Source organism: Haliotis cracherodii, unplaced genomic scaffold (genome assembly GCF_022045235.1).
Source record: "Haliotis cracherodii isolate W230 unplaced genomic scaffold, xgHalCrac1.p SCAF_5, whole genome shotgun sequence".
Classification (NCBI taxonomy): Eukaryota; Metazoa; Mollusca; class Gastropoda; order Lepetellida; family Haliotidae; genus Haliotis; species Haliotis cracherodii.
Genome location: NW_027266308.1, coordinates 22,148,383 through 22,171,319, shown reverse-complemented (window position 1 = coordinate 22,171,319; position 22,937 = coordinate 22,148,383). Strand labels below are relative to the sequence as shown.

Sequence of the window (22,937 nt, the reverse complement as noted above, 5' to 3'; positions counted from 1 at the left end):
GTCAGTACAAATCTCAACGGCGAGGGCGGTCTAGGTCAACGTCACATGGTTCTTGTATGGTTTCTGAAAGTGTGCTAAATTGTTTCTAAAGTCAGTACAAATCTCAACGGCGAGGGCGGTCAAGGTCAACGTCACATGGTTCTTGTATGGTTTCTGAAAGTGTGCTAAATTGTTTCTGAAGTCAGTACAAATCTCAACGACATGCATTTCATAGCTCCTGTATGGTGTTCAAAATCCAATTTTACATCAGTGCAGATTTTACTCATGTAAGTTTGACGCACGTGCGTTCGTTCTGCTATCAGTGGCGTTACAATGAAAGTTCCAAGCAGACTGTTACATGCACCACATTAAACCTGATCAAATTAATAATCTCTGGCGGAGCACGTCTCGGAATCATACATTACCATTTCCGCCTGCCCCCTGTTATTGTGTCAAACGTGGCCGATTCCAGAAACTTGATTGATATATCCGACCCATTGCAATATTGAGTGATACGTGGTGGCACAGCGCACATGTCTCAAATCAGTTAGCACCGCAGTTCGCGGATAGTAGTTGGATGGGTGAGACTTTCCACGGCTTCGGCCCTGCCCAACACAGAACCACATGCAGCACACGTGGCGTCTCGGCAAGTGACTCTGTTAACCCAGCATTGAATGGACACCCGGTACGATTAGATGGTAGTTTGGCTGTTAACCATCTAGTGCCTCACAGGCAAGCTTGGGCTGTATACTCACCAGGGAACCGAGAATGAAAATCGAGTGTACACTGATCCATTGACCAGGATAATAATTGTGTAGCGCTATGAGCACCCGCTTAGTGAATGTAATTTGGCGCATTACAAATTCAAATTTTGTTTTTTAACAAAAATGACCTATACCCTAGTTAACTAGTTGACACGACCCATGCGCTCAATCACTGGTTGTTGCAGGCAGCATGCCAGGAGATAGCACGGCGCCTGGAGCCCATCAAGAAGAACAACCCCGACAAGACCTGGAAAGACTGGGTAGGTAGCCAAACCTTAAACATTTGGGCCTCATGTCTGGGGTTAATTGGACGATTGTGAGGTCCGTCTACTACTCGGGTTCCATGCCCCTCATGGTTACACATCGTTCTTGGTGGCTATGCCGTGACATAGCTGGACTGTTGCTGAAATCGGCATGACATTATTCCATCCGTTCTCGTGTTAACTGCTTCAGGGCCTTTTTACGGTTTTCTTGACCAGGGCAAAATTCAGCGGTTCTTTGATTTTATTGTATGGGCCAACCGTAGGTTGGTAGCTGTGGTCCGACAATGCATGTTGTCCAGAGTCGATCATTTCGGTTGCCGTCTTCAGTTGAACGCGAAGGGGTTACCTAGGTTCTCGATGCGAACTCATGATTTGTGTGCTTTAGATGTCCATGAGGAGCCACGTGCTCGATGACCAAAGTTGTGAGGTGAAACGCCCTTTAGTCCTTCTAGTTTAACAATTTGAGTCAAGATGTCAGTTAAACATTCATATAGGTGCGATGTAATCAGCACAGTGGCTTCCAATGAGCATGTGCTTCAGACAAAAATCTTCATAGTTGGGGAAAACATAACTATATTAGTGAATGAGTACAGTCTCAATATCCTGCTTTTAGAAACTAAACATCAGTCTGTCCTCGTGTCTATCTTGCAGGTAACGGAGGCATTCATGACCAATGTCAATCTGTCGGCAGTCGGATACTACAGGTACGAGCGTCTGTTCTTCAGGTATTCCCTGAAAATCCTGGCCAGAATAGGTCTCACGACGCCACCCCCCCCCCCCCCCCTCTTCTCACCCTCAACCCCCCCCCCCCCCCCTACCCCACCCCAACCCCCCACACCCACCCCACACACACCCACACCCAACCCCACACCCCATTGCTACACACGAATACAGATTATCTGCAACAAACAAATACTGGCAACAGATTACCGTGGTATAGCTGGAACATTAACCTTCGCTAACAGTTGTATTAGGTAGTATCTTCCAGTTCTATCCTTTAAATTAACCTTAATGATGAATGTTCTTTATAGTAATGTTTCGCATTATCAGCAAAAGTACTTGCAGAACAAAGATTGATTGTACATTACTGACATAGTATAGATGTAATTCTATATACAATTATCATGTAATGTCGTGATTGTTAGTTCACGTGAACAAGGCGGCTACGAGTTCAAAACCGGCAAGGGCCAGCCGTCCGAGTATACGACATATGGAGTTGGGTGCTCCGAGATAGAAGTGGACTGTCTCACGGGAGAATGTCAGGTATGTCCACTTGCAGGGAAGCGTCAGGTATGTCCGCTTGCAGGGGAGGGTCAGGTATGTCCGCTTGCAGGGGAGGGTCAGGTATGTCCGCTTGCAGGGGAGGGTCAGGTATGTCCGCTTGCAGGGAAGCGTCAGGTATGTCCGCTTGCAGGGGAGGGTCAGGTATGTCCGCTTGCAGGGAAGCGTCAGGTATGTCCGCTTGCAGGGGAGGGTCAGGTATGTACGCTTGCAGGGAAGCGTCAGGTATGTCCGCTTGCAGGGGATCGTCAGGTATGTACGCTTGCAGGGAAGCGTCAGGTATGTCCGCTTGCAGGGAAGCGTCCGGTATGTCCGCTTGCAGGGGGAGTTTGAGGTATGCCCACTTGCAGAAGAGTATCATGAATGTATACGTGCAGAAGAGTGTCAGGTATGTCCGCTTGCAGGGGAGAGTCATGTATGTACGCGTGCAGGAGAGCGTCTGTTATGTCCGCTTGCAGGGGAGAGTGGGGTATGTCCGCTTGCAGGGGAGCATCAGGTGTGTCCGCTTGCAGGGGAGTGTCATGTATGTACGCGTGCAGGAGAGTGTCAGGCATGTGCGCTTGCAGGGGAGTGTCATGTATGTACGCGTGCAGGAGAGCGTCTGTTATGTCCGCTTGCAGGTGAGGGTCAGGCATGTCCGCTTGCAGGGGAGAGTGAGGTATGTCCGCTTGCAGGGGAGAGTGGGGTATGTCCGCTTGCTGAGGAACATCAGTTGTGTCCGCTTGCAGGGGAGCGTCATGTATGTACGCGTGCAGGAGAGCATGTGCTATGTCCGCGTGCAGGGAAGGGTCAGGCATGTGCGCTTGCAGTGGAGCGTCTTAAAGCTGATGCGGCATAAAGCAACATTTACTCATTAGTCATTACTCTTCATGACCATTATGGCATGACACCATCACAGGAGATGAAGATTGTATATTTGTGGTGCGTTATTTCACGAACCAGATCCTCCAGACGGACATGGTCATCGATGTGGGCAGGAGCCTCAACCCGGGGATCGACATCGGACAGATAGAGGGCGCTTTCCAACAGGTGAGTTTCAACGAGCATAGCCAAGGGAAAAAAGAACATCGAAAAGAAAACATCGAAATATAAAACGTCAATGCAAGAGAATAACAAATCATGATTATCTTCTGAAACAGATTCCATATGGTCAAACGGTAAAAGAGCTGTGGAAATTATATTAATGGACCACTGAAAAGCAGATGTGGCACCAGGTGTTCAGATATGTTTTTAGTAAATATAGTTAATAACCGTATTGAACCTCTAAAGTTTCGGGGGCGGTCGGGTAGCCTAGTGGTTAAAGCGTTCGCTCGTCACGCCGAAGACCCGGGTTCGATTCCCGACATGGGTACAATGTGTGAAGCCCATTTCTGGTGTCCCCCGCCGTGATATTGCTGGAATATTGCTAAAGCGGCGTAAAACCATACTCACTCACTCACTCTAAAGTTTCACCTGTTACACATCAGTAATCTGCCCATGTTCGATCCAGGCTTGTTATTGTGGACGTTTCAGTAATCTGCCCATGTTCCACGCTTGTTATAGTGACCACATCAGTAATCTGCCCATGTTCCAGGCTTGATATAGTGGACACATCAGTAATCTGCCCATGTTCCAGACTTGTTATAGTGGACACATCAGTAATCTGCCCATGTTCGATCCAGGCTTGTTATTGTGGACGTTTCAGTAATCTGCCCATGTTCCAGGCTTGGTATAGTGGACACATCAGTAATCTGCCCATGTTCCAAGGCCAGGCTTGTTGTCGGGGGCACATTAGTCATCTGTCCATGTTGCAGGCTTGTTATGGTGGACACACCAATAATCTGACCATGTTTCAGGGGTGTGGCCACATGTTGCTGGAGAGGGCCGTGGTGTCGGAGGATGGATGGGTACTGCAGGGGGGGCCTGCTGAATACAAGATACCCACCGTCAGGAACATCCCCCGTAAACTCAATGTCTCCTTGCTCAAAGATAGCGACAACCCGTATGGTATTTGCTCCTCGAAGGTAAGTTCTTTGTTTCACATTCTTCTAGGTTTCTAATGACCTTTTCACCACATGAAACGAACATCCAGTTGGTCCATATATTTGCTTTTAAAAAACTTTCAACTTTTGTTCTGATAAAGGTTATTTTTTGTTTTGTTTTTGCTTTGTTTAACATCGTACTCTTCGCAATATTCCACGTGTATGACGGCTGCTTGTAAACAATCGCGTCTGGATCAGACAATTCAATGCTTGTTTGTTTTTTGTTCAACACCACACTCAGCAATATTCCAGCTATACGACGGCGGTCTGTAAATATTCCAGTCTGGACAGAGACAATCCAATCATTGATATCATGAGCATCGATTAACGCAATTGGGATACGATGACGTGTATCAACCAAGTCAGCGAGCCTGACCACCCGATGCGATTAGTCGCCTCAGCATAGTTGCTTGTTACTGCAAGCATGGGTTGCTGAAGACTTCTTCTTACCCGGATCTTTACAGGTTTACAATTCAATGATTGATATTATGAGCATCGATCTACGCTGTCGGGGTACGATGACAACCAATCAACCAAGTCACCTTGCCTGACCCCACCCGATACATTAACATGCCCCTTAAGGCTAGCCTTGGTTGCTAGGGAACTATTCTGACCCGGAATCCCTACGATGTCTTCCAAAAGAAGGAACCAAACCGGTTTGGGTTTTTTGAGGACTCGCATCAGTTAAACACCGTTGTGTACAAGTTAAAGGGACCTACCTAAATGGTTAGAGTTATACGAGGTTCGACACAACCGAAAAAAACGAAAAACCATAAGCTCGACACTTCAAAGTTCGACACAACGGAGTTTGATTGTAATTGTTGATTTCAGTACATCTAACTTCCAAATCCCCCATCCCCGAATATGAATGGTTGGCTCCTTACAGAAAATGATACTTATTTAGTTACCCTGCATATTCATGCACGATTGTTAACCTGCGCAGTTAACCTCTCCCATTCTTTCTTTGGCGTTCTATCTCAATGTGAGCTTAGGTACTTAAAGTTTGACAATTAACATTTTTTTACGTTGACAGAGCTTAAGGTCTCTGGCTAAACTTAAATGTACGACAACACTAACTATTTACATGCTTTTATCACAGGGTATCGGCGAAGCGTCAATATGCATAGCTATGTCGGTGTACCTCGCGCTGAAAGCCGCCATCTTGGATTGTCGGAAGGAGAATGGCTGTGACGGCAATTTCGATTTGCGCGTGCCAGCTACTTCGGAGAGAATCCGTGAGTCTTGTCGCTCATGTATCTCCAAGCTAACAGACTGACGTTTCTTACATCGGATGTACCTGGGTGAATTGACACATCGCTGTCTCTGCATGGCTGGAGGGACTAATTCTATTCAACCGCAAATGATTCAAATTGCTTATTGAGCGGTGGTGGTGTAGGGTGTGGAGGGGGATAGGGGTCTGCCACTTTGGTGGAACCCACTTCATCAACTGTTCCCCCATCCCCCCACCCCCCACCCCTGTGTTATAAACGGGCATCACTTAAAATACTAATTTAGTATGAAAATGTATCTTATCATATCATAATTATATCTTAAGAATTTGCAAGCACCGCATCTGATGAACTGAATTGTTTATCTACGTTAGTATTTCGTTTGTGCATTCATTTTGTCACAAGTGTACTTGGAACAGGTACACATCATTCAATTGTCACATAATTACAAATATGGCGAAATATTACAACTGTAGATGTTCTTGTTAATCGGATTTCGGATATATTTTTACGGATGTTAATGTTGTTTTATAACTAGGATCTTCCATTAAAATGGTTAGTCATTAGGATGTGCAATTTTGTGTGGCGTTTTTCCCATTATTCAGCAAGCATATGTAAATATCATTCCTCTGACAATGCATTTATACGGAGGCCGTCCGGTGCACATATCTTCTCACGTGTCCTTCATTCTTCCCTGCTGTCGTGGAGTCGTTTGGCGATGCTGAAGAATGATGAAATCCATTGTTCACTGATCTACAATTGGCTGGAATGATCACAAAGGAAATGTGATAATATTATTGCCTGTGTTTGGGCAGCCCACGAGGAACAAACACGAGATGGCTACGCTCAGTATTGCTGCCACTGCCAGAACAACACAATGTTTACTCAAAACAGAGGCGCTGCAACAAAGGGTAGGATGAGAGCGAGTACAATGAATACAAAGCCTGGACATATCACTAATTGTGCCTCGTAGATCAGACATCTCACTATTGTAAACACTGCAGTGGAGACCAGTGAAGATCAATCACACAAAACACGGCACCTGAAACAGACTGAAACTGCAAACACCCTTTTGTAGGATTCTAGGCTCTTTAACTATCAGTGTGCAGCCCACAGTTCGCCCTGAGTCAAAAGTGCATCAGGTGGTTAGAATGTGTGACCTGGATGGACGTATGTCATCGTGCCCCAACGGTGTGGAACTTTCCTCTCTCAGTCAATCACTAGTTTGGCTGGTCAATATTCGATTAAGGACAGACCAGAAACAATCTATGTATGTGTGTTTAATTTGAAATTTGAATTAAATTGTAAATGGCAGATAAATGATCGTGCACTCGTACTCTTCAGAACAGCTATGACTTATGTACAATTAGTCATATTAAATCTCACTATTATAACATGCGTGCGGTGGGGCACAGTGGTTACAGCTATCGAGAAAATTATGGAAAATAATGGAAAATAATGGAAAATAACGAAGTATCGATAAGGCACACGAAAATATAATCGAAGTAAAAAGAAAATTATCGAAATTTCGAAATATGAGAAAATTATTTTACATAAGAAATTTCGATAAAAATCCATTATGCAACCAAAGTGGCACCATTAGTGTTTCGTACCTTACGGGACATGTCAGTCGCTTTCGACAAAGCAGCATAGCGTTTTACCTTCTTCAAGTAAGAGATCAGAGATGTTGGACTAACGTGGCCATTATTATTGTATTATAAGAAGAAATTTCGATTAAAAATTCGATATATATATAGTCAAAGTTTTCATTTCATCTTTAGAGCCGTTGAACGACGAAAGATCTTGTGTGGATAAAAGAATTTTTGACAAGCACGAATATCTGTATATTTTCTGTATATTTAATTCTTGTACACCTGATGAATATATAAATATCAGCACCCCATGTGCGTGTGTATGTGTCTGTGTTTTCATTCTTATTACGTCATCAAGTTGATGGTGTTACTGCGCGTAATGGTGCTGTTGAAAGTGATTGTTTAACCTCCCATAGTAACAGCTCAGAGAGAGTGGTTTCTGAGGAAAGCAGACACATTTGTTGTTGGAAAAACTGTATTACCTTGCTAGTAAACAGAACATATTGATGTTAGCATATGGATGTTTATGTAGCTTAGTGGCAAGGTGTATTACCATTATCAGCTGCTTCACGTCACAGAATACATCACTTGATGAATATGAAGATACCGTGAGATATGAGTGAGTGAGTTGGGTTTTACGCCGCTTTTAACAGTATTCCAGTTATATCACGGCGTGTCAGCTTAATGTGGGAGGGAAGCCCGAAGTGATGCAGGTTTCAGACGTTTACCACTTCGGTGAAATCCACGAGCACGGGTATGGTGCTGACAAACCTAGAAACATAATCGGGGCGAACCGTGATTCGAACCCACAATCATAGGTTTCTGGCGTGCCCAAGTGACGCAACTCTGCACTGCGAATCGCGGCGCCTTAGACGACTAGGCCACCCGTGTTATGATGTTACGGAATCAAGCAAGTCACTGAGACTGACCAACCGATACTTCAAGCCACCTCAAACGAAAAGCAGAGGTTGCTGGGGACGTATTCTAACCCGACATCCCCACGGAAGAGATATGTGAGATCCAAGTGGGGTCGATGTCCTATGGATGCGAAGGGTCGGAAGGACAGGGAACGACAAAAAATGTCTCCCACTATGTAATTCCCAGTGGTTCAGTAGCATAAGACCGTGGAGACCTATAAGACCCCACACATTTTAACTGCAAATGTCATAACAGACCACACATAGATCAACCAACAAACACAGAAGGACATCATAATGACGACTTCAGCTTACAAATGATAACCCAGTACATAAGAATTTCTCATCAATATTGGCATTACAAACGGTTTTGAAAAAAATAATGTGCCCCGACAAATGCTGGAAAAAATAGCAATGCTCCATGTTGTTGAAATAGAAAGAAATTGTCTGACACAAACATCACATTGTTGAGAGTTTTGGGGGGTTGTCTTTTTGACAAAATATCTGGTTATCAGCTGTAGTTAGAAGAATATCTGTTCTCCAGACAAAGTTGCAGCATCATTACCAGAACCAAGAATATCAAATGGTCGGTCCCCTAGATAACATCATTCAAGCTCTTCTTTATAAATCTCTGATCAGAATTTGACAAAGGATTTAAACTAACCCGAACTACAACCTTGCCTCTAAAATCACAGATTGGTGTATTCATATGTGTTTGCTGTGATTGGGTGATAAAACGGTGCAGGAAAAATGATTTACCCGTTTCTAACAGCATCATTTTAAGTTGTAAAATCTGTCTCCTGTACAGCAGAGTCATCATGTGCTGGCATGACTTCAAGGTTTGAAGAGGTCTTGTCTTTGAGAACTGCAACAGGTGAAAGGGGGTATAGTTCAACTAGTTGAGTATCGATCTTGTCGAGCATAGCTTGCAAACGTGTTTCCTGAAATCCAGTTTATAATGTTCCCGTACAATCGTGCTTCAGTTTCAAAATACGAAACCTTGCCCCTTGGAGAGAGTAGCAATGGCTTATCAAAACCTTAACAATAAGAGAATGATGGCACATCATTAAATCTAGGCTAGAAGATGAGTAATGTCCTAGCCTTCTATATATGAGTTTTGGAAACAGTTGTGGTCTATACCCGGCAACTGTAACCTTGAGGAACCATGGGTAGAGGATTACAATGATTGTATACACGAAAAAATAAGGTCACAACTGATTGCCTGAAAAAGTGTGGTGACTTCGGAACCTATTTCGATTAGAAGAGGAATATTTCAGGGCGATTCCTTTAGTCCTTTGCTTTTCTGTTAGTCACTCAATCCTCTAAGATTTTGTTTCAGCTTTTTTGTTATCATTCGGGACCTCATCAGCACAGATCCCCAACACCCTTTTCTCACCTCCTTTACATGGATGACCTTGAACTGATAGCCAATGGAGGGTTCATACTAAAAAACTCGACATATCAAGGAAAAACTTCGGGCAGAGTACAAATATAGACTTCAGAAAATCTGTGTAATGCAGTGGGATGCAGTTGCAGTCTTCAAATTCTCCAAAAAGTTCTCGGTGGGTTTGCCTAGGCAGCGCTTCCTAGGGGAAGTCCCTTTTACTGTCTTGGCTGCGTGTAGACGGGGGAAGGGCCCTTACCTGATGATGAACCTAACCAGCCTAACTTTGCCAGGATCATCCAGACCCTCTTTGCTGCATTTTTGTAATTCAGTATTTTTGTTGTCAATCCTCCATTTCCATTGGAAGATGCTGATGATACTGGACTGGTCTTTACACTAAGGACAGAACGATTTCTGTGAGCATGGTTATCAGCTACCAAAGAAAAATGAAGTATTGAATATGTTTATTGTTTCCTTGAACCTACATCAATAAATGCCTATGTCACATGCAGGCGAAACGATGCAAATCTTAGGTTCTACAACTCTGTCCACGTACATAGTAGCAGGACGGAATCCTTCTTAGAAGTCTATTAGAAACATCAGGGTCCAGGTCGGGTACAAACTATGTTAGGACGTCCTGACTTGTTATAACGACAGGATCATCATGACCACAATTATAGACCGGCATCAGCTGCTGTAATGTCCGAAGATAGTAAGTCAACAATATGTGCATGTTTTATATCAACAGTGTTGATGTCTGCATCATTTTATAGCACTACCCGCTTCTGTTTGTACAGAAGTAAGGCGACGCCAAGCGTGCACGGTGTGTCGAACTTTGTTAAATCGGATAGTGGCAACGCCTGGTCGATATTCTAGCAATAAGAGAACACCAATATTAAATGTCTGTGTCAGATAATATTCTGTACAGCAAACATATGGAAACCATTACACCTACATTGTTCACACAACAATAGAACTCTAACTGGTGACTTGCATAGGACTTGCATGCGATGCATTTGATGTATACACGCATGTAGTAGGTACGTGTAAGCACTTCGATACTTCTTCTCTGGGTACTTGCTCGAAAGAAACCAATTCGTCACATCTGTTGAAGATAAGGTTTCGAGGGAAGCAATTCGTTCCATCTCTGTCAGATTAGGTCTCGAAAGAAGCAAATCGATCTATCTGTCGCAGGTAAGGTCTCGAGAGAAACAAATTCGTCACATCATTGCAGGAATGGTCTTGATGGATGCAATTCGTTTTTACGTCTCTTGCTGTTAGGGTGATGAGAGATCAATTCACCATATTTCATATTTATATAAGGCCAAGACATTACTCATCTTCTAAGCTAGATTTCAGGATATGCCATTCTTCCCTTCATGTTAAGGTATTGGTATAAGTTTTACAAACTGGACTTCAGGAAACACGTTTGCAACTCAACTAGTTGAACTATACCTTCTTTTAATATGTCACAACTTAATGAACATTTGTGCATGTGTTGCAGTTCTCAAAGACAACATCACTTCAAACCCTGAAGAAACATTTGCTTCTGTAACAGCTAAGTCATGCCAGCACACGATGACTCTGCTGAACATGAGACAAAGTTAACAACTTCCACTGATGCAGTTCCTAAACAAGACGCGGGTAAGTCATCTTCCCTACACTGTACCATCACCGAATCACAAGAAACACATTTGAATACACTAATCTGTGATTTTAGAGGCAAATTTATGTTCATAGTTAAATATGTACTTCTGGTTCGTTTAAAAAAATTCATCAGAGATTCATAAAAAAGAGTTGAAATTAGAGACCGACCATTTGATATTCTTGGTTCTTGTAAGGGGACTAGGCCTTTGTCTGGAGACCAAGTTTTTTTTCAGCTACAGCTGATAACAAAAAAATTTGTTTATTCCAACTGTGAGTTTATATATGTATTTTTTTTCTAGAAACACCTTGCAACAATGTAGTGTTTACCAATATTGATGAGGAATTCTTATGTACTGGCTTATTAGTGTTAAGCTGATGCCGTCATTATGATGTCGTTCCGTGTGGCCCTGCATTTGCATCCCTTGGGCACGTCAGAATCATTGTCGGTTCGAATACCGGTTCGCCCGATTATGTTTCTAGGTTTGTCTGCACCATACCCATTCTCGTAGGTTCCACTAACGTGGTAAACGTCTTAGACTTGCATCACTTTGGGCTTTCCCCCCACACTGAGCAGGCACGTCGTAATATAACTAGAATGCTGTTGAAAGCAACGTTACACTCATACCCTGGCCCTTAATCATTTACAGACGAAGGGATATAGCTGGAATATTTCTGCTACCTGAAACAAACAAGCAAAACTGATATGTTTTACAAATTGTACACATGCGTTTCAGATTACGGCAGCATGGACCGCATCAGACCTACTCCTAGACGACATGGCTACGTTGCCGTGGAGGTCATCGCTCTCCTGTACTTCGGAAACGCATTCTATCTGATATCCCATCAACAGTTCTACCTCCATGAGAGGGCAAAGCTCGAGTACGATATCAATCATCTCAATGAGAGTCACAAGAGCAACAACACAGCCCGAGAGAACGCCATACAAGCCAAAGCTACTACTGATTTGATGATCATTACTCTATGCATGATTTTACCTGCTAGTCTAACTGCTCTCTTGATGGGTGGACTCTCGGACGTGTTTGGGCGGAAGATGCTTATGTATCTCTCACTAACTGGGTCAATGATTTATTGTATCAATGTTGTTATTGTTGTTCGGTACAGTTTAAGCGTCTACTTCTTGTGTATTGGCGTAGTAGCATATGGATTGGGAGGTGCCTTTGCAACAATGATGACAGCTTTGTTTAGCACTGTAGCGGACATCACTGAACCAGGGGATAGGAGATCATGGCGTATGATTCTGCTCTCCTTCATCCTGTTCCTGGCCTCTGCTCTTGGAGCGTCTATTAGTGGAATCTGGATTGACAGAGCCGGCTACCTACAACCACTATATCTTAGTGTTGCTCTCGACATTGCAATGTTTTTGGTGGTCATACTGTTAATTCCAGAAACGCACCAGACAGCGAAATCAAAACATGTACTGAAAGAAAATTTATCGATTATTAAAAAAGGATTTAACTTTTACTTCGCCCCGTCAAAAGACCGCACATTAGTCAATTTGTGCCTCGTGACGTTCTTCACTTCCTTTGCTGTGGATTATACGAAACAGATGATCCTGAACCTGTTCCTGCTCACCCGCCCCTTCTTCTGGTCGACGACCCATATCACTCTGTACTCTGCCGTTAGGGTGTTGCTGTCTTGGTTCATCATTTTATTCACCACGTGGTGTCTCAGACGATTCATGTCCGGCCTCAGCATGGCTCTCGTTGGTGTCCTGTCAAACATCGTGTCACTTCTCCTCACCGCGGCCAGCACCAACGACGCCATGATGTACGTAGGTGGGTATGCACGACAACTCTATGTCACATTCATCAAATATGGTATCATGGTATTCTGTCTCGTCACATACATCTAAACGCCGCTGTGGCCTAGTGACATACCAAAAGACTAAAATATGACACTTGCTGTTACCCTGTATTTCGCTCGGGTATGAAACAAAGACTGCTCGACACTCAGTATAATGTGTCTGGTTTGGGTATCAATGTTTAACTGTATCTCGGTGGTCCAGCACTACAAACCAGATTAGGTCCGGACTAGAACCAGCAAACACACACACACACGCACGCACTCGCGCGTAATAATCTTGACAGCGACATTAAATCCCAATTAAACTCACCTCAACTTTCGGTCTCATCCTGTCAATCCATCCAACCCACGGTCTCTTCCTATCCATCTACTCCAACCCACGGTCTCATCCTAACCTTCTACTAATTCCCGAGGTCCCTTCAGATACATCTACTCCAAACCACGGTCTCATCATATCCATCTACTCCAACCCAAGGTCTCAATATATCAATCTATTCCACCCCGAGGTCCCTTCATTTACATTTACTCCAACCCACGGTCTCATCATATCCATCTACTCCAATCCACGGTCTCATCACATCCATCTACTCAAACCAACGGTCTCTTCCTATCCATCTACTCCAACCCACGGTCTCATCATATCCTTCTACTCCAACCAAGGTCTCATCATATCCTTCTACTACAACCCAGGTCTCTTCCTATCCATCTACTCCAACCCACGGTCGTATCATATCCATCTGCTCCAACCCACGGTCTCTTCCTATCCATCTACTCCAACCCACGGTCTCATCAGATCCATCTTCTCCAACCCACGGTCTCTTCCTATCCATCTACTCCAACCCACGGTCGTATCATATCCATCTGCTCCAACCCACGGTCTCTTCCTTTCCATCTACTCCTACCCACGGTCTCATCATATCCTTCTCCTCCAACCCACGGCCTCATCCTAACCTTCTACTCTAACCAACGGTCTACTCATATCCATCCACACCAACCCACGGTCTCTTCATATCCACCTACTCCAACCCACCGTCTCTTCATATCCATCTACTCCAACCCTCGGTCCCTCCATATCCATCTACTCAATCCAGAGATCACTTCATATCCATCTACTCCAACCCACGGTCTCATCCTAACCTTCTACTCAATCCCGAGGTCCCTTCAGATACATCTACTCCAAACCACAGTCACATCATATCCTTCTACTACAACCCACGGCCTCATCATATCCACCTACTCCAACCCACGGTCTCTTCCTATCCATCTACTACCAACCAACGGTCTCTTCATATCCAGCTACTCCAACCCACGGTCTCTTCATATCCAGCTACTCCAACCCACGGTCTCATCATATCCATCTACTCCAACCCACGGTCTCATCATATCCATCTACTCCAACCCACGGTCTCTTCCTATCCATCTACTACCAACCAACGGTCTCTTCATATCCAGCTACTCCAACCCACGGTCGTATCATATCCAGCTACTCCAACCAACGGTCTCATCATATCCATCTACTCCAACCCACGGTCTCTTCATATCCATCTACTCCAACCCACGGTCTCATCATATCCATCTACTCCAACCCACGGTCTCTTCATATCCATCTACTCTAACCGACGGTCTCATCATATCCTTCTACTCCAACCCACGGTCTCTTCATATCCATCTACTCTAACCGACGGTCTCATCATATCCTTCTACTCCAACCCACGGTCTCTTCATATCCATCTACTCTAACCGACGGTCTCATCATATCCTTCTACTCCAACCCACGGTCTCATCATATCCTTCTACTCCAACCGACGGTCTCTTCATATCCATCTACTCCATCCCGAGGTCAATTCATATCCATCTACTCCAACCCACGGTCTCATCCTAACCTGCTACTCAATCCCGAGGTCCCTTCAGATACATCTACTCCAACTCACAGTCTCATCATATCCTTCTACTCCAAACCACGGTCTCATCATATCCTTCTACTCCAACCCACGGTCTCTTCATATCCAGGTACTCCAACCCACGGTCTCTTCATATCCAGCTACTCCAACCCACGGTCTCATCATATCCATCTACTCCAACCCACGGTCTCTTCAAATCCCTCCACTCCAACCCACGGTCTCATCATATCCATCTACTCAAACCAACGGTCTCTTCATATCCATCTACTCCAACCCACGGTCTCTTCCTAGCCAGCTACTCCACCCCTCAGTCTCTTCCTATCCATCTACTCCACCCCTCAGTCTCTTCATATCCATCTACTCCACCCCTCAGTCTCTTCATATTCATGAAATGATGTATTCTGTGATGTGAAGTAGCTGATGATAGCATCAAACCATGACACAAACCTATCTCAAAATGCTAACTACAATATGTTCTGTTTCAGCGGGTGTGGCTAGCTTATATGCCCAGGCAACGGGCCCTATAATGAGAGGGTTTATGTCTAGTCTCGCAGCACCTGACCAGCAAGGTAAGCCAGTTGTTCCAACAACAAATTTGTCTGTTTTCCCCAGAAATCACTCTTCCTGAGCTGATACTGTGGGAGACGAAACATTCATTTCAACACGCGTGGTAACACTGATGTAATATGATGCGGAACATATAGGTAACGAGGTTATTGTCACATTGCTCTTTGTGTTCAGCTGTTACAAATGTCCTGTTTTTTTTCTGGAACAGTAAAGATGTTTTGTATCGGAAATGAAGCCGCCTTGTTCTAAAATTGTAATTGAAATAATTGCAATCCGAATATGAGGTCGTTCATATCGCGGTGATAAAACGAACAAACGTTTCCACCATCTCTATTGTCCAACCCTTCAACTCTTAAACTGTCTAGTTGTTGAAAATTGGTTTGCGGATCTCAATGAAAATAGCGTTGACCCCCGTCCTCTAAAACAATATGAGCGTATGATCTCTATCTTGAAAACCCCAAAACGCTATGCTGTCTTGTCTAAAATGACTGACGTGTTCTGTAAGGTACGAAAATCTGATGGTGCCACTTTTGTAGCATCTTTTTTTTATCGAAATTTCTTTTCTTTTTTTCAGTTATTTGTTTATATTTATGATATTGCGTTTTCTTCTTGTGATTTTGATTTTATTGTCGTTATATCAAATTTTCAAAATTTCTATAAAAAAATTATCACATCTCGAGGGGCGGTCGGGTAGCCTAGTGGTTAAAGCGTTCGCTCGTCACGCCGAAGACCCGGGTTCGATTCCCGACATGGGTACAATGTGTGAAGCCCATTTCTGGTGTCCCCCGCCGTGATATTGCTGGAATATTGCTAAAAGCATACTCACTCACTCTCTCTCATATCTCGAAAAAAATTCAAGTTTTTGAAATAACGAGAAAATAACTGAAATTACAAAAGAATAAACAAACTACTGAAATAACGAGGAATTAAATAAAAATAGAATTATGCTTCAAATGTGGTACTATTAGACTTTCTAGAATTGAACTGGAATCGTCTTCGGCGTGACGAAAGTTTCTCACTATGCCTCACCGCCCGATGTATGTTATTAATGCGAGACCTGTGCCTGTAATCAAAGACCTGTACTTGTCATACCTGTTCTGAAGAGGATGATTGCACGATGCTATGAACGATTTTGTAAATGTATCTGTTATTTTGAATTGTAGTTCAAATCTCAATGTAAACACGCAAACACAGATTGTGTCTGACCTGTCCATAATCGAATCCTCACCCGCTAATCCAGTGATTGACTGAGCGAGGAAATTTCCACACCATAAGGACACGATGACATGCGATCATCCAGGTCACACAGATTCTAACCACCGATGAACATTTGACTCAGGGCCAACTTAGACTGAATGTCGTTGGTTAAAGAAACTAGGATCCTGCAAAAGAGTGCTTGCAGTTTCAATCTGTTTCAGGTTCCGTGTTTTGTGTGATAGAGCTAAGCGAGATGGTCTCCACTGCAGTGTTAACAATGGTGGGAGGTCTGATCTACGAGGCAACACTAGCGATATTTCCGGGCTTTGTATTCATTGCACTCGCTATCATCCTACTCTTCGTTGTCGTGGCTCTGTTGTGAGTATACATTGTGTTTGTTCTGGTAGTGACATCACTATTGATTGTTGTCATCACGTGCTTGTTCCTCGTGGGTTGCCTAAACACAGGCCACGCTCCTGGTAGTGGCAGACCTAGTGTGAGTAAACACAGGCCACACTCCTGGTAGTGGCAGCTCTAGTGTGAGTAAACACAGGCCACACTCCTGGCAGATAGGGTGAGGTGAATATCCACAGGCCATATAAACAGAGGCCCGGTAGAGGCAGCTCTGGTATAAGTAAACACAGGCCACGCTCCTGGTAATGGCAGACCTAGTGTGAGTAAACACAGGCCACACTCCTGGCAGATAGGGTGAGGTGAATATCCACAGGCCACATAAACAGCGGCCTGGTAGTGGTAGCTCTGGTATGAGTAAACACATGCCACACTCCTGGTAGTGGCAGACCTAAAGTTAGTAAACACAGGCCACGCTCCCGTTAGTGGCAGGCATTGTATGAGTAAATACAGGCCACACTCCTCGTAGTGGCAGGCCTAGTATGAGTAAACACAATACCACTCTCCTGGTAGTGGCAGGCCTAGTTTGAGTAAACACAGGCAACGCTCCTGGTAGTGGCAGGCCTAGTATGAGTAAACACAGGCCACACTCCTGGTCGTGACAGGCCTAGTATGATTAAACACGGGCCACACTGCTGGTAGTGGCAGCTCTAGTATGAGTAAACACGGGCCACATTCCTGGTCGTGACGGCTCTAGTGTGAGTAAACACAGGCAACACTCCTGGTCCTTGCAGGCCTAGTGTGAGTAAACACAGGCCACACTGCTGGTAGTGGCGGCTCTAGTGTGAGTAAACACAGGCCACACTGCTGGTAGTGGCAGATCTAGTGTGAGTTAACACAGGCCACACTCCTGGTAGTGGCAGATCTAGTGTGAGTAAACACAAGCCACGCTTCTGGTAACGGCAGATCTGGTGTGAGTAAACACAGGCCACACCCCTGGTAGTGGCAGCTCCAGTGTGAGTTAACACTGAAAATATTCAAGTAACATTTCTTGACAAATGTAATAAGGTTTCTGGAGATGGAGGTTTCAGTGTGACACAGACCTCTTCTAGATAGTGTCATGCCATGCGTCTGATTGTGTTTGGTGTTGAGACTCCAGAGGTATCCCGGGTAATCAAAATTGTATGAGCATATGATTGATAACTATAAAATGATAAAAGTTTTAACGATAAGTGCTCTAAACAATCGACATTGTTGATATTATCACATTTCCTTTGTGAACATTCTAGCCAATTGTAGATCAATGACCAATGGATTTCATCATTCTTCAGCATCGCCAAACGAATCTACGATCGCAGGGCAAAATGAAGGGCCGATGAGAAGATATGTGCACCAGGCGACCTCCGTATAAATGAATACTTAGAGTAAAGATATTCGGAGATGTTGAATAACGGGTAAAACGCCGAACAAAATTGCACATCCTAATGACTAACCATTTTAATGGAAGATCCTGGTTATAAAACAACATTGACATCCGTAAAAAGGAAATCCGATTAAAAAGAATCTCTACAGGTCTTGTAATATTTCGCCTGTCGTCATTAATCAGTTATACTTGACATTTGAAAATAAAGTAGACAATCGTGAAACAAAATAGCATGACAGTTTAATGATGTGTACCTGTTCAAATTATAATTGTGACAAAATAAATGCAGGTTACATGGTAATATATGCAACATTTACAAAGATACGATTTGTTAAAAGGAATCTTGATAATTCTATCCAAATAACGTTCTTTGGAAAGTATAACTATCTGACTTAAGTAAACCACGTTAACTGTATCCGACCATAATCATTGTCACTATCCATTACTGGGATAGTGGAGTGTGAGTTATCTCCCTTTCTGTTTTCATTCTTTGTGAATGATATTGTTGATTTTCTTAATTCAGACGGGCAACGTAATATCCAATTAGGAATGACTGAACGTTTTATTCTTATGTTTGCAGATGATATGGTCTTATTCGATAGTACAGTAGTGGGGTTGCAAAGACGCCTCGACAAAATGAAGATTTATTGTCATAAATGGAAATTGTCTATTAATATATTAAGCAAAAGTAAAGTTATTGTATTTAGACGTAGTGGTCATCTTAGAAGATATGAAAAGTTTTGGTTTGGCACTGACATTATAGAAACTGTTCCTACTTATAAATATTTAGGTGTTCATCTTTCATAATCTGGTAGTTGGTACTTTACACAGAAGACACTAGCTCTACAAGAGACGAAATATCTTCTCGCTTTAAAATCAGGCTCAAGGGATTTTATGAAACTTCCTTATATGTACTTTAACAAATATATGTGATGTCAAAATACTACCTGTTGTTCTCTACTGCTCAGAGATATGGGGCTTTCATCCGTCTCAGGATGTCATCAATGTACATGATAGATTATGTAAGAAAATTTTACAATATGGGAGATTTGCCCCAAATATAGTTGCTCGTGGTGAGCTTGGACGTTATTCACTTAAAGTCGATCAACATGTTCGTATTGTCAAATATGGGCTCCGACTTTTTTCTCAAAAAACTAATATGATCCTTAGCCATGCTTATTTATATCAATGCAATCTGGCAGAAAAAGAAATAAATTGCTTGGCACTAAAGCGAAAACAACTTCTTTATTCATATGGTTTTGGCCATGTTTGGAATAGTCAAGGAGTAAATCATATTGGTTTTATTGATAACTTTAAAACAAGATGTATTGATATAGATAACCAACAATGGTCTAGCAGATTAAGAACTTTCTCAAAACTTTCTTTTTATTCTTGTATTAAGCAATATAATGTATTTGGAAATTATCTAGATTTTATTTCCAGTAAGTGCCTATCGTATTGCTTTGAGTAAATTTAGATGTTCTGGTCATACTTTGCAAATTGAAAATGGAAGGAAGTACAATATACCTAGAGCTAAGAGACTATGTCCATTTTGTGTAAGACCTGAAGTGGAATCTGAATATCATTTTTGTTCCCAATGTCCATACTATGACAGTTTGAGACGTAAGGTTTATACAAATGTAACTTTTGATAAATTTGTAACACTCTGTACTTCTAAAATGCATAATTAATGCATAATTAATGCTTTAACTAAATTTATATTTCTTGCTTTTACAAAGCGTAATAAATTTCTCACTGGTGCTGAAATTGTCTTACATTGATATGTGTGTGTTTATTCAAGTCAAAAAGGCCACTGGCCCACAGGACATACATTGTCAATATTAAAACAAAGTAGATAGTAACAATATACACGAGAGGATTAAAACAATATATCATATAACACTGATATCATGTATTGTATAATGGGCCGGTGGCCCCTTTGCTGAAATAAAGCTCCCTCTCTCTCACTGGGATATTGGAAAATTTTAGTTTCTTGTGAGATGCGTGAAATATCAAGGGAACTGCAAAATAAACTGTTTGAAAATAATGCGATTTTAAATTAGTTGTACTGGTTCAAACTCAAATAGTCACAATCACATAGCCCAAACGCATCATTGTTGTACCTGTAGTTTTTACCGACAATGCACATGTGTTTTTGAGATAATGCGAAAAATGTGAAATCACGTGATGTCGTTGCTGGTAGAAATGCACGTGCCATAGGGGTATAAAAACTGCAAAGTAGCAATGTCAAACATCCATATTGTAAAAAAATATATTTGAAATGCCAAGATTAACATCAGAACAACATGAACGAGCAATTTGGGTGGTCCAGATGGGGGACACGTATACCCACGCTGCAAGAGCCTTTGGCTGTTCCCGTGTTGTCGTTGGAAACTTGTTGCAGCGTTTCAGACAGACTGGAAGGACATCGGACAGGCCCAAAACAGGGAGACCACGGGTCACTACGCCACAGGAAGACCGCTTCCTCACAGTGACGTCATCGGCAGTGTAAGCTTTTGGGTCGGCGGGTGAGCACGGCAACAACCACGAGGTGTTCTGTACACGACAACGTCAGGACCCACACAGCTCGTATCGTTGTGGACATCCTTGCCAACAACAACGTCAACGTCTTACCCCGGTCGGCATGTTCTCCTGACTTACCATCCAAAGAAAACCCCTGGGACGTCTTCAACAGGCGAGTTAGAGTCCGACCACACCCTCCCGCTATCAGACAAGAGTTGGCACAAGCTCTACAAGATGAATGGAACTGCTTGGCACGTGACCTCATCAGACGTTTGACATTTTCCCTTCGACGTAGAGTCTTTGCATGTATGTAGGCACGGGGTGGACACATTCGGTATTAAAGTGACACATTTTGTGTCTGTGACTACTTTCCGTGTTTGAATGAATTGCAATGAAAATCGGGACAACTGAATTTTCAAGTCCCACTGATTTTGTCTGTCTGGTACACAATATTTAACCACGAAATGTCAAGTTTGAGTTGTTCAATACTTTGTGGAATTGTTGGTTTATTAAATATACTTTACCTCAAACTTTTGTTGTTTTTAGTTTATTAATAACAGTCACCTCAATCAGGTGCAAAGTGTCTTTTGCCGTTTAGTTTACTAAGCAGATACTGCTAAAAGTAAAAAGATTACACGATGCACGTAAATGCCAGTCAGAGGCATATATATAGCTCATGTCTATATTTTGATCCTCTTGATTGCCTTGCACATTGCAGCCAGTCACAGGCGTATAATACTACATTTTTAAGTTCTCTTGGCATAATCCTACATAACACGCGAATAGCAAAAATTACTCAACTTGTTATATTAAAAGTAAAACATTACGCATTGCAAGTTAGTGCCAAAGTAGGATAACATTTTTAAATACTTGTGTCAACGCGCATTTTGACGGGGAATTAGCTCTTGGAGAATAAAGGACAAAATCGACATCACTGTCCCGGAACGCTTTATGCACAACATGTAAACAATAAACAACAATTGCACAATGGGCGGAATATCTGCTCTGAAAACACAAACACAGCGATGAGCGGACCTTCCAGCTCAGGCATACATGAGGTGAGCGGAGCTCCAGCTCAACCTCAGGACGTTTCCTACGAACGGCACATCCTGCTCGAGGTCGTCCCTACGCCAGCACTCGGAATACCAAGCTTGACTAACACCCAAGTAATAGTGTAATGGTAGCACATATATAGTAATGAACAACAATGGAAATTCAATGACGTTGCTCTGGACATGGGACTTCTGGGGGTGACACAGCTTAGGGGATGAACAATTAAGGCAATAAATGTCATACTATAAATAACAGTAATGAACGCGAAGTGATATAGCAGCCCAGGTTGGCTGACAGTCAATATACAATGAAATGTTGGTGAGGATTAACAACTGGGATTAGCGCCTTAAACGTAATGACAATTAAGTTATGGAGACATGGCTACAGGGTAAATTGCCTTTGGAGTAAAATGTACTGCAGACAATGGTAGTCATAAATCAGTCGCTATGACACTTGTATAAACACAAATATATGCATTAATTTGTTCTCACCCAATAATGATTACTATACTACGTATATACAAACACGTTGCAGCTTTGTGATAACTTCAATACATAAAAATGACTTTTCAAGAATAGTCAAGATATGACTCAAAATCACGAAATTGTAATTATTATATTTTAACAATTGAACAAACTCGAGACAAGTGTCTAAATCGCCTTGCGTTGCTCTCTACATCACGAAGCTGACGGTCACAAAAATAATAATACGTCAGTTTCTTGAAAACATAATTACTTTGACTATTCTTAAGTAAACATATTAAACTCTTTACATTTTGTAACATTAAAGAATCTGATAGGTTATTATGGAAAGGTTCATATTCTCGCGAAACAATTTTCATGATTAAAACAAATGTCGAAGAACTTTAATGTCCAGTTTGCACTGATGATTGCAGGCCTGTTGCATGGTAGTTCTACTGTAGACGATGTTGTAGTTGACAGTGGAGTCCTATACTGTTTACAGGACAGTAGACGTCAGACACAGTGTCAACACTGGTATCTAATGACCGTTCGCCCTGTTA

At 42.7% G+C, this 22,937-nt stretch overlaps 2 protein-coding genes across 2 annotated transcripts in view; both read left to right on the top strand.

Moving 5' to 3' along the window:
- LOC139444227 (xanthine dehydrogenase/oxidase-like) overlaps nucleotides 1-5,693 on the top strand; it is a 30,768-nt gene extending 25,075 nt beyond the window's left edge. The window contains exons 29-34 of the mRNA XM_071225149.1: nucleotides 929-1,003; nucleotides 1,658-1,710; nucleotides 2,152-2,269; nucleotides 3,230-3,316; nucleotides 4,123-4,290; nucleotides 5,408-5,693. Coding sequence (XP_071081250.1) covers nucleotides 929-1,003; nucleotides 1,658-1,710; nucleotides 2,152-2,269; nucleotides 3,230-3,316; nucleotides 4,123-4,290; nucleotides 5,408-5,584 — 678 coding nt within the window. The 3' untranslated portion in view covers nucleotides 5,585-5,693. The remainder of the gene's footprint in view (nucleotides 1-928; nucleotides 1,004-1,657; nucleotides 1,711-2,151; nucleotides 2,270-3,229; nucleotides 3,317-4,122; nucleotides 4,291-5,407) is intronic.
- Nucleotides 5,694-10,995: 5,302 nt separating this feature from the next.
- Nucleotides 10,996-18,285, top strand: LOC139444259 (proton-coupled folate transporter-like). Its single transcript, XM_071225182.1, has 5 exons — nucleotides 10,996-11,074; nucleotides 11,812-12,873; nucleotides 15,288-15,371; nucleotides 16,788-16,944; nucleotides 18,249-18,285. The coding sequence occupies exons 1-5, from the start codon at nucleotides 10,996-10,998 to the stop codon at nucleotides 18,283-18,285; spliced, it is 1,419 nt and encodes a 472-aa protein (XP_071081283.1).
- The last annotated feature ends 4,652 nt before the right edge of the window (nucleotides 18,286-22,937 follow it).

Bases quoted from the DNA above. Each gene is read 5' to 3' on its own strand.
- LOC139444259 (XM_071225182.1), top strand. From the start codon at position 10,996: ATGCCAGCACACGATGACTCTGCTGAACATGAGACAAAGTTAACAACT. The intron at 11,075-11,811 runs GTAAGTCATCTT...CATGCGTTTCAG, and splicing joins AGTTCCTAAACAAGACGCGG to ATTACGGCAGCATGGACCGC. The intron at 15,372-16,787 runs GTAAGCCAGTTG...AATCTGTTTCAG, and splicing joins CGCAGCACCTGACCAGCAAG to GTTCCGTGTTTTGTGTGATA.